General features: G+C 41.8%; 2 protein-coding genes across 2 annotated transcripts; both read left to right on the top strand.

The window, feature by feature from the left end:
- The first annotated feature begins 450 nt into the window (after window positions 1-450).
- Window positions 451-1,441, top strand: LOC119118956 (gamma-crystallin M2-like). Its single transcript, XM_037245635.1, has 3 exons — window positions 451-459; window positions 605-874; window positions 1,166-1,441. Exons 1-3 carry the CDS (start codon window positions 451-453, stop codon window positions 1,439-1,441), a joined length of 555 nt encoding a protein of 184 aa, XP_037101530.1.
- Window positions 1,442-2,194: 753 nt separating this feature from the next.
- smc5 (structural maintenance of chromosomes 5) lies at window positions 2,195-11,635 on the top strand. Its single transcript, XM_037270356.1, has 24 exons — window positions 2,195-2,437; window positions 3,240-3,381; window positions 3,518-3,570; window positions 3,880-4,042; window positions 4,135-4,269; window positions 4,397-4,537; window positions 4,687-4,848; window positions 5,408-5,479; window positions 5,757-6,012; window positions 6,076-6,230; window positions 6,314-6,427; window positions 6,536-6,630; window positions 6,894-7,026; window positions 7,097-7,270; window positions 7,483-7,652; window positions 7,810-7,933; window positions 8,395-8,517; window positions 8,602-8,727; window positions 8,805-8,900; window positions 9,244-9,348; window positions 9,710-9,829; window positions 10,022-10,201; window positions 10,412-10,507; window positions 10,583-11,635. Exons 1-24 carry the CDS (start codon window positions 2,286-2,288, stop codon window positions 10,730-10,732), a joined length of 3,237 nt encoding a protein of 1,078 aa, XP_037126251.1. The 5' UTR covers window positions 2,195-2,285; the 3' UTR covers window positions 10,733-11,635.
- The last annotated feature ends 123 nt before the right edge of the window (window positions 11,636-11,758 follow it).

Genomic DNA, 11,758 nt, shown 5'->3' with positions numbered 1-11,758 from the left:
CTTTGTCAAGCATCCAATGAAATCACTTTGATTTCAGCACATCTGTTCTGGATGTACAGTATGTTGCGTTTGGACATATTGTTTTCAGTTCACTCCATTTTGGCTGGCCCAAAGCAACTCTCAGCACTCTCAAGCGATGTTTGAGGCAAGTTTGCAACTTCTAGTTTGTTTTTGTTCTGCCCCATTCACGGCCAGTTATCATGTGCCCGCACAGTAAACAAAAGGTTTTTCGCCACCCACCCATCAAGGGCCACCACTGCCCAGCACACATTTGATAGCAGCTCATTATCACAGAGGAACAATAGCCGATCAAACACCACCGGGTCATTTTGCTGATATGTAAATCCACCTCATCTGGGTATCAAAGGCTCGCCTCACTCTGCACATTTTGTTTATCGATAAATACTTTGACGGGGCTTCAGCAGGGACCGAGCATCGCTGAGCATCACCATGGGGAAGGTGAGATGATCGGAGCACTTGTATGACTGGAAGCCATTTGAGCATTTCCTTGATATCCCGCTAAATGTACTCAGGAAGACAATTTAGCGCACTAGTAGGATGTCATGGCAATGCTTCAAGAGCTTGTTTGTTTCCTGACTCCAAGAGACTCACAACCGTCTCTTTGCCAAAGATCACCTTCTACGAGGAGAAGAAATTCCTGGGCCGCTGCTACAACTGCAGCAGCGACTGCGCAGACCTGCACTCCTACTTCTCCCGCTGCAGCTCCATCCGGGTGGAAAGTGGCGTGTGGGTGGTCTACGAGAAGCCCAACTACAAGGGCTTCCAGTACATCCTCTGCCCGGGCGAGTATGCCGACAACCAGCAGTGGATGGCCTTCAGCGACAACGTTAAATCCTGCCGCGCCATCAAGAATGTAGGAGTTCACTGATCAAAAATAACTTTATTTCAACCAGCAATTATCAGGGTCAATGACCTGATAACTTCATTCGCTGGGCTGGCAGTGAATTTGTTTAACTCTTGAAATAATATGAAAAACAGAATAGACCCACGGTTCCAACAATTATGTTATTTACATCACTTCTGCTGAGGATGTGCTCATGTTTTTCTCTCCTCCTCCAGCTGGCTGAAAAGGTTTTAGTAACAGTGCTGTATGCATGTTGAGCGACACAACTACCGAGGGAATTATTCTTCCCTGTGCTCTCAGGTTTATGGCAACGCGTGGAAGCTGAGGCTCTACGAGAGGCCAAACTTTGGCGGCCAGATGGTGGAATGCACCGACGACTGTTCCTCGCTGTATGACACCTACAAGGTGCGCGAGGCCTACTCTTGCGTGGTGAGCGACGGCGCCTGGGTGTTCTACGAACTCCCTAACTACAGGGGTCATCAGTACCTCCTGGAGCAGGGCGAGTATCGGCAGCACGACGACTGGGCCGCTTCCTCTCCCGGCATCGGCTCCTTCCGCAGGGTCACAGAATTCTAGTCTCCTTTCCCAAAGCATCAATAAATGATCAACTGACTTAGACTTTGCTTATTTTTGGGTCTTTTGGGTGGCTCACATCCACGACGTTTATATTACCTGAGACTATCTTATACAGTGTTTGTGCAGAATCACAAGATACTAATATTTGCATTGCATTCAGCTCTCAATATTTCTGGTAACCTATTAATTTTTCCTCTATGATTTATGTTTTGTTTATCTGAGGGTTAAGGAAAGACCCTACCCCAAAAATGAAAAACCTACTATCAAGATGATCCAGGACAGTAACGAACCAATGAGTGTGATGCGTGAATCTTGGTGTGATGAGAGGATCACTGGATGGATGGATGAAAACCCTAACCCTATTTTGAAACCCGAGTTTGAAACCATAGTTTGAAACCCTAACCTTAGTTTGAAACTCTAGTTTGAAACCCTAACCCCAGTTTGAAACTCTGATTTGAACCTCCAACCAACCCTGTTTTAATCATTGAGAAAAGTTTGCTTTTAGTTGGATACTTTATTGTGGATAGTTTATGTACACTAATTATAAAAAAATCAATATTAAAGTACCGCTTTTATTTTCCTGTATTTAGTCTTCAAACTGTGCACACGTTAGGGCGATTGCATATGAAATAATGTACACCTTTTAAAGACTCAAACTTTCGATCTGGGTAATACAGTACACATCCACTCCACACCAGTAGGTGGCTGTAATGTACCGAAGGCTTATTTTTAAACCACTTATAAACAGTGAGCGAAGGAGAATAAGCGCGCTTAGACAAAACATGTCGACGGAGGTTTCCCGTATGGTGAAGTGTTGAGGGGTGACGGCGGTTCTCGTAGCATTATGGCAGCCCCCTTGAAAAGAATTAAACTCAGTCATGCCCACCGAAGCTCATCAGACAGTGTCCCCTCCGGCAGTCAGCCCAGTGGAGCCAACGAGGCTGGCTGTCCTTTTGTGGAGGGTGCGGTACTTCGCATCACCATGAAAAACTTCCTGTAAGTTGCTCGTCATAAACGGTACAGTTTCTTTCAAGGTCATGAGGCTTGTATGACACAAAAGCCACAATGGCGAAACAAACATGCCGCTTCGACTGCTCTATGTATAGCGGTGCCTTGACGACAGTGGTACCTGGTTGAATGGCAGTTGCGAGACCTTGCTTTGCATCTCTCCTCACAACACACGCACAAACATGAAAAACACACTCCAGTGGAATATTGAATACGATGTATGCAAAACAATGAATAAAAATGCAGCATAGAATAATTAGATTTACGGAAATATATAATTCTAAAAAGCTCACTATGATATTCATGTAGCACTTAATGGATACGTCACTTGAAGAAATGCTAATTTGCACAGACAGTTTGCATTGTTTTGGAATTATTTAGCAAAGCTTGGTTGAATCAACATAACATAATAGAGCAACGTGCAATATTACGTTGGGTGTGCAACTGTGCACGTTTTACTTCTCTTGTGTTCAGGGTAATAGTGTCTGGGAAACAGATCTTTGATTTGATTGATTGATTTTTATTTATTTGAGCTCAGTGGTGGTGTGCATGTGGTTGTGGCTGGTTGTTCGTCCCTTATAAGTTTAAAAGTTTGGAAAAAGACAATCAGTTTTGTAATTGTAAATCATTAGGTTTTAAAAACAACAAAGCACTCAAATGTGCATTTATTATTTATTTATTTAATAAATATTACATTCTTGCTGGTAAGGTTATTCATTGTTCTTTTTCAGTTTACTGTACGGATTAAAATGTCATCTTACTCTGCTGTGCATTTTTCTTGCTCTTAAAGGACGTACGACTACACCGTGGTACATCCTGGACCAAACCTGAACATGGTTATCGGAGTAAATGGAACCGGCAAGTCCAGCATTGTATGCGCAATCTGTCTCAGCCTGGCAGGAAAGACCACCATCCTGGAAAGAGGAGACAAGGTCGCAGTCCAATAATTGTGATAAAATGTTTACATCATATTGAAAGTACATTAAAAGATGCTTTTTATGTGTTTTTTTTTTTTTTAAAGACCATTGTTGACATCATTACAGTATCAATAATGACTTTGTCTTCTAGATCGGGAGCTACGTGAAACGAGGATGTGACCAAGGATTTGTTGAAATTGAACTGTAAGTTGCTTGTGACAAGATGTAATTTCAGACATATGATTATTAAGGAACTGGCTGATTAATGGACTTTTCTGTTGCTTGTATTACTGGCTCAAAAATGCTCTCTACTAAAGTGAGAAAAAAAGTGTAAAAGCAGGCCTGTTAAGATTAATATTATTTGTTAAAGTTAGAATTGTTATATTCATGGGCATGAGTGCTAAAATGATATGCCATTCTGCAGTTGTTTTGGTTGCTGTTTGCCTTTTATCAACTTCATTTAGAAATTGCTACAAAAATAAGATCTCCCGATCACGCTCAAATTCTTTTCAGTTTCAAGAGTAGTGGGAATATAATAATTAACCGAGAGATCCACGCGGCAACCAACCAGTCAGTGTGGAGGCTGAATGGAGAAACTTGTAACCAGAAAACGGTGGAGGAAAAAGTCAAGGCTCTGCAAATTCAAGTGAACAACCTTTGCCAGTTCATGCCTCAGGTATCTTTCAGTCAGTCAGTATCTCTAACCCAGCAAAACATCTGTCAATCTTTTTGGACTTGCCTTTAATGCCTTTGGTTCCTCTGCGGCAGGGAAGAGTGGGGCAATTTGCCAAAATGTCCAAAATCGAATTGCTGGAGGCGACCGAGAAGTCTGTGGGTCCGCCGCAATTGTTTCAGTATCACTGCGAGCTCAAAAGCTTTCGCAACAAAGATAGAGAAATGGAGGTAAACACATACACCAGAGGCTTGTTTTGTTCAGTGTGACTGATGCTCTCTTTAAAACATCTCCATTAAAGATGAGAACTAAGAATCCAAAATAACTGAAATGATTCCATTGTATAATTTTTTTCAGAATGCTATAAAGGAGAAAACCAGCTATCTGGAGAAAAGCAAGCAGAGATACGAGAGAAACAAACTTGACGAGACTCGCTATTATGAGAAGAAGAGGCATCTGGATGTGATTGAGTTGATCGAGAAGAAGACACCGTGGGTGGTGAGTAGGCTAACAAAAGGCTAGAAAAATTATAGTCAATTTACAGGGAATGGTAAATTATATTTCAAACCAGATACATGGAAATTAACTGGGAATTGAGGGTAATTTAATGGAACCTTATGTTTCAGTATAAATCCATCTGCTTGTAGGAGTACGAAACCACCCGGAAGGAGCTTGAGGGTGTGAAGAAGGAACGAGATGAGGCGAAAAGGGAGCTCTCTGTCCTCAAGAAGTCCCAACTGCCCATGATGACCAAGATTCAGGCCATTGAAGAGCAGCTGAAGCCTAGTGACACGCAAATGAAGACAAAGGTGACCCATTGTGGATTCTTCACAAATATCTTGCAATATCTACAGTCATGCTTTTTTTTTTTTTTTTACTCTCGCAAGTTTTACTCTTATACAGAGTAAAGTACGGTATAGTACTGCACCTCAAAGTTCGACAAGTGTGTTGGGAGTGTCTTCTTTCATTGAGGCTGACCTAGATTGAAGAGTATTTTACTCTTGACAATCTGAAATTTTGAGGATTTAGACAGATTTACAGGTACAAGAATTTTCTGCTGATGGGCAGATTTCCGACGTTTTCAGACCCAAACAACCATTTTTGAGATAGGCGCAAATCAGTTACTTTTTTTTTTTTTAGGGTGGGGTGGCACTGTAACATTGTAGCAAGGCAAGCCTTAAAGCCAGATGCTTGCCAGAAGTATCTGTAAGATGCCATATTGTTAACATTTTTTCAATGACAAAGTTGATATTGTGTTTAAAATCTAAGCCTGATAATGTCCAAAAGAATTTTACTGTATCTGTTATATTCCCCAGTTGAAATGTGCAGTATCATCACAAATTTTTGTCATAAAATGTTCACTTTCAGAGTGCTGCCATTAAAGAAGCTTCTTTAAAATGCAAACAAAAACAAGATCAGTTGGATCGACTCTTCAAAGAGGTGAGTGACAAAATGCATTCCTCTGCCAAGGTGGTGGCCTGCATGTCAACACTAAGTAGTTTTGACAAAGAAACAGTATATTTCATCTTGGAGAAAAACCAAAAATGTTGCAAAATAATCTATGCACCCCCAATTTAATTTCAGCTGTAAATGTTATAATGCATTTCTGGTTTATCCTAAAATTTCACAAAAAATTCCAAACTTCTTAGAATTAGTTTAAAAACAATTATGCAATGTATTAAATTGTTTAAAAAAAAATGACTGCTGCTCTCCACAGATTGAAGATATAAAACAGGCATTTAGAATGAAACAAACAGAAGAAGAAGATCAGAGGAAGCGTATCATAAATGTAAAACTGATGATCGAGGACTTAAAAGTTGGGCTTGCTGAAATCGAAAACCAGCCCGACGTGACGCCGAGGATCAGTGAAGTCAATGCTGAGTTGAGGCACATCCAACTGGAGAAGAGCAAAGTGGAAGAGGAGAAAGCCAACCTGTGTCGCGAGAAGAACAACCTTGTTGCAGAGATGAGAAGTAAGTATCAAGGGCGTGTGATGGTGGGAGCACCAAATGAATTTATTTTGTGGCGATTGACAGTGTTGGAGAAAAAGCTCGGCGACATGAATAACATGATGATGGTAAAAGAGGAGAAGCTGCGTGGACGCCACAGGGACACACACACAGCCTTGCAGTGGCTCAGGCAGAACCGACACCTCTTCAGCGGAAACGTCTACGAGCCCTTGATGCTTGTGGTGAGTCGAACGTGGTCAATAGTCGGCAATGAGTCACAAAGTTGTCTCCTTGTCGAGTATGCGTTTCGATTTTGCTTCCTCAGATTAACATGAAAGATCACCGCTTTGCCAAGTACATGGAGAACCACATCGCCTTCAATGACCTCAGGGCGTTTGTCTTCCAGAGGAAGGATGACATGGCAAATTTCATGAAAGAGGTGAGGACGCTTCTGATTATTCTCGCTTGGCAACGTCATAGGCAAATTTGATACAAATCAACTTCAAAGCCCAGAAAATGTCTTTAGTGTGAACGTGTCTGACTCCAGGTGCGTGACAACATGAACTTGAGAGTCAATGCTATTATTGCTCCAAGAGAGACGTGCTCAAGAATGACTCCATCGCGGCATATCGAGTCCTTGAGGTGAGGGTTAAAAACAAAATCATTATGAAAGGGTTAGAAAGGCGGGACTTGCTTCAAAGATTGTGTCATTCTTTGAGAAGAGTCGCCATTGTTTTACCACCAGGTGAATGATCAAACAGTCACTCAGCAGAGACATATGTAGGGAGTCTCCTCATGTAAAATGCTCAACTCAAAAGGCCTTTTGGATCAGTCCAGTCGATGTATTTTTTTAGCAGATGTTTTTTTTTGGGCATATTTGTAATTCCCCTCGTTTGTCATTGCAGGCGATTTGGGTTCTTCACCTATCTGCGTGAGACCTTCGATGCCCCCGATGAGGTAATGAGTTACCTCTGTCATCAGTATAAAGTGCACGAGATCCCCATCGGCAATGAGCAGACTGAAGCCATGATAAATACGGTAATAACTTTGCAGAACTATAAAAGTCATGTTGGACAAGATCCGGGAATGAGGGTTGAATTTTTTGCAGGTGATACAGGAGCCCTACATCAAGGTGATATACACAAATGACCAGAAGTACACGATAAAGAAGTCCTTCTACTCCAACATTACCGCTACCAAAAACACAACCGTGTATCCACCCAAGTACCTCGGTATCACTGTGGACACCGAGCAGAAGATGCAGCTGGAGCAGCAGATGAAGGTGAGAGACACTTACTTGGGTGTTTAAGTGCACTCACGATAATCCGAGGATTTGTAAATGAGCCATGTTTTCGGCAGGGCAGGAATGTCTATCTGGCCCATTTTTAGAGGTCATAAAGAGAATCTGAGAACCCACCTGAAATTTTAGAGCTCCTTATATTATTATTATTTTTAATTAGCTTGAAAATAGTCAAATCAACACCCTTTACGCAGATTTGCCAGTCCAGGGTTCCAGACATTGATGAGCAGCTGCACCAGCTTCAAAAAGAAGCGACCGTCCTGGATCGCCGTGAGAATGAACTGTTGACAGAGAAGAAGACGCTCTTGGAATTAAAGGGCAAAAAGAGACAACTCGAGCAGAAAATCAGCAACAAACAGGACAGGTATGGTATGGTATGGTTAGGACGTTTGGACCACGAGCTTAAACAATTTTTGACATCATCAATCACTTCATTTAGCGGGTGCGGCTTATAAAACGGTACAGATGCCTTTTTTAGGATATTCATTTAGTGTCTGATGGTCTATTTCCGTGTGTTTTAGACTGAGGGAGCTGGAGCAAAGCGGAATCGACCTGAAGAAGATTGAGGCAGAGACAAAAGAGAAAATAAGTGCTGTCAATTCCAAGAAGACATCTATAGTTACTGCATTATTGGCACAAATTAAGGTAAAGCTGAAAGAACCAGAATGCCCTTGCTGCAACTCTGATACCTCTGACATCCACTTGAGCTCTCAGCCCATTCTTCCCTTACTTGAGAACAAAACCCCGAGTTTTACGCAAACTCATCCACCCGAGCGAGGCACAAATGTATCCCCAACCTGAAGAGGGAGGGCAATGTGTTCTGTAGACAATTGGCGATTTTCAGCATACACGCTGCTGCTGCAAAACTGCTCTGACAAGACTTGAATGTCACCTTGATGAAGCCAACAGAAGGCCATCATCTGCAAAAAGTTGAATCAAGGCAAATGGACTTCATTTAGCTGATGCCAGGACCTAATAATTAGAAATGGAAAAAGCCTGAAAATGGATCTGTTTTGAAGATTCCTTTGAGTTGTCTGGATGTTCCTTGTAATTGTGAGGATGTCATTGTGACTTCAGTTGTTGCTTATGCGTCTGCCCGCCTCTAGCTGCGAGCCAAGTTGACCATGGAGAAGGTGTACCTGGCCTTGGAGATGGTGGCGCTGTTGGCAGAGAAGACTAAGCTGACTAACATTTGTAGAGAAAACACAAGTGCACTCAAAGAGATCAGTGTAAGTATTTGACCCGCCAACAGCCGCTCTCCATCTTCTACCTTTGTGTTCTTGATGTGATATTGAACGTGCGTGTTTGTGTAGGACAAATGCAGCCGGCTGGATGAGAGTACAGTCCTGCTCAAACAACAATGCAAAGAGTTCCTGAACAAAGCCAAATCAATCTGCCGGATGAAGCCCGACGAGGCGTTACCGCAGCACCTCCATCATGTCGGTCTCCCACCAAATATTCCGCTTGTCGTGTGATCGCATTGGTACTACGGTACGTACTTGTTTTGCGATTGCAGGCTTTCACTAAGCTGCCCGACACGCTGGACGAGTTGGAGGTCATGTTGAATGAAGAGCGGTCCAGAGCCGAGTGCTTTCCGGGACTCAGTAATAAGGTACATACCCGACAAATGGTGAATCGGCCCTGCTTATCTGATGTTTAAGCGATTCTGAGTTACTGTGTTGACTGAGAGACAAGCTTGGTATGTTAGGGAGGAGTGAAATAATCAGAAGCCTTTATTTTTTAAGGAACATGCTGTAAAATGAGGTTGAAATTATATTGAAATATTTTGGGATCATTTGTGGTCTTTTAGCTGTTTGTAAAGTATTATTAGGTCCAAACATTTTTAGAGGTGTGTCAATTTTTATATGTGGCATAGTAAGTTTTTACATCAATATTTGAAGCTGCTTAAACAAAAGCATTTCTTGTGTATGACCTTGATTGTGGTTGTGTTTGAGGTTGTGGAGGAGTGCAAGAAGCGAGAGCAGGAAATCAGAGAGCTGGAACAAGAGCTGGCTGAGAAGAACGCGGCCTTCACTGCTTTCAGACAAAAGATGTCACAGGTACATTACAACCACACATGCCTTTTGGGTCAAATATCAACATGATGCTAAAATGCACTGTGACCTTCAGTGCATTTGGGGACTTATTTACTTATTTTAACCTCTAAAGTAAAAAAAAAAAAGAGCTTAAACATAAAACAATAATTATAAATATTCTATTTTATTATTAATAATATTTACATTGATAATGCTAGATCAATAAATTATTCATTACAAATGATACATCATTGTTAAAATTGACACTAGAGTAGAAGTCGCAGAACCAGCCAACATATAAAAAAGGAAAGTGCAAAAGTCTAAAAGACTCAATATACATTTCTACGTGTATGTGTCGCACGTCTGTCTGTGTGTGTTTGCACAGGCCAAAGAAAACTGGCTTAACCCTCTGAAACAGCTGGTGGAACAAATCAACGACAAGTTCAGTGATTTCTTCCACGCCATGAAGTGTGCAGGAGAAGTGGATTTGCACTTTGAAAATGAGGTAGCACACTTTGTTCTTAACTTTGACCTCCCCTTTTAAGCATGTGTGTCTTTTTTTTTGTTTCTTTACACATGTTGATTTTTAAAAAGAGCGAGCGCTCATATGAACATGGCGATGGTAGGGGTAGTCATCATGGTGAATGTCTCGTGGCTGTGATGGTTAGATTTTAACACATTATTTGGATGTGTGCAGGAGGAATACGACAAGTATGGCATCAACATTCGGGTCAAGTTCCACGAGAGCAGTCAACTGCATGAACTGACACAATTCCGTCAGAGTGGAGGAGAGCGCAGCGTTTCCACCATTTTGTACCTCATGGCCCTGCAGGAGCTCAACCGCTGCCCCTTCAGAGTGGTAGATGAGATCAACCAGGTAACACCCCGCAACGTTTAGAATCATCATGCCAATTTTCGTTTGAATCAACAACAAGAAAAATCTAACCCCACAATGATTCTCTTTCCAAATTGCTAACCCGACAGCTTGGCAGTTTCTTTTTTATCACAGTTATATCGACGAGGACGATATGTGACTTGCCCCCACTTCTAAGAGTCGCTATCTTATGACTTTTGGTCTCCTGGTTAGGGTATGGATCCTATCAATGAGAGGAGAGTTTATGACATTCTGGTCAGCACCGCCTGCAAAGAGCAAACGTCGCAGTACTTCTTCATCACACCCAAAGTGAGCGTTTGAAGCGCGGGTTCACATTTGATACCGCTTTGTCCTGAAAGTCACTTTTGTCATTTCGGCCCACAGTTGCTGAAGAACCTCAGCTACGTCGACGAGATGACCTACGTTTGTATCCAAAACGGCCCTTTGATGCTTGGCGCCGACAAGTGGGTCGAGGAGGCGTTCTATCGACGCGTTCGCCGGAAAAAGCAAACTCAGGCTAGATCGAGACCTTGAGTATTGCCTTCAGATTCTGTGGCCACATTCACGATGGTCTGAAAGAAGCTCTGTAAGCATATGCGCCACAGGTGAACGTAGAACAGGAGGTGGAGGTTATCGCGCCATTGGATGGTATCTGGCTTCATGTTACAATATTACGTTTTGGATGGAGTAATCTGCTCACAATAAATGGCACTCATTTCCTATCACAGCTAGCTTTCTCTGGTTAGCCTGTCGAACGGGAGTGTCCAAACTACGGGCTCCTGTCCATTTTAGCGGATGTAACATTTTAAAACTGACGTTTGACACAATTTTAAAATAGGAAGAACTGTTTAAGAGTTGTGGGTTTCAAAAAGGATCATTATAGAGCGCTTGTTTTATGCTGTATAATGTAAAGATGCAAAAAGGTACAACAAAAATAGCACCTCAACAGCTAAAGTTCTTACCTAATTTTTTCAAATAACTTCATTACAATGACATTATATAATTTCTTAGTGTTTTGTGTTTTATATGTATATATAGAAGTCCAATTTTAAAGTGGCCCTTGCATTATTCCATTTATATGTAATGTGGCCTTAAGCGGAAAGTTTTTTTTAATTTTATTTTACTGAGCTGCAGTCTTTTGTGGTAGCACACAACTGCAGAAACTAGTTGACATTTATTTTGGTTTAATGGCAAATTGTGCCACATTTGAGAAGTTCCACTCTATTTCCTTCATGATGTGTGACTCGCACCAATTTGGAAATCAGGCAGCATCCCAGATTGGTTGTGAGGATTTAAATTTTGGGGGGTACATCAATGCTAACAACGGCATCGGACTTGAAGGAGCACTGGGAGACTCCAACATGAAAAGTGCATCACATTAATCCAGTTGAGATGTAACAAAGGCATGAATTATCATTGCTGAATGCTGACGAAAGTTGTCTCGAACAAAGCAAAACGGGCAGAACAATCAGGAAGTTAATTTTCATTGTAATTTTCATTGTTTTGTGATTCTTCTCGATACCAGCACTGTGCACATTCCCGAAGAGGGAAATTATTTTC

This window comes from Syngnathus acus, chromosome 2 (genome assembly GCF_901709675.1).
Source record: "Syngnathus acus chromosome 2, fSynAcu1.2, whole genome shotgun sequence".
Classification (NCBI taxonomy): domain Eukaryota; kingdom Metazoa; phylum Chordata; class Actinopteri; order Syngnathiformes; family Syngnathidae; genus Syngnathus; species Syngnathus acus.
Note: the sequence above shows the minus strand (reverse complement) of the source record. Positions and strands in the feature narration are given on the sequence as shown.

Bases quoted from the DNA above. Each gene is read 5' to 3' on its own strand.
- LOC119118956 (XM_037245635.1), top strand. The intron at 875-1,165 runs GTAGGAGTTCAC...CTGTGCTCTCAG, and splicing joins CCTGCCGCGCCATCAAGAAT to GTTTATGGCAACGCGTGGAA.
- smc5 (XM_037270356.1), top strand. From the start codon at position 2,286: ATGGCAGCCCCCTTGAAAAGAATTAAACTCAGTCATGCCCACCGAAGC. The intron at 5,480-5,756 runs GTGAGTGACAAA...TGCTCTCCACAG, and splicing joins TGGATCGACTCTTCAAAGAG to ATTGAAGATATAAAACAGGC. The intron at 9,830-10,021 runs GTAGCACACTTT...GGATGTGTGCAG, and splicing joins ATTTGCACTTTGAAAATGAG to GAGGAATACGACAAGTATGG.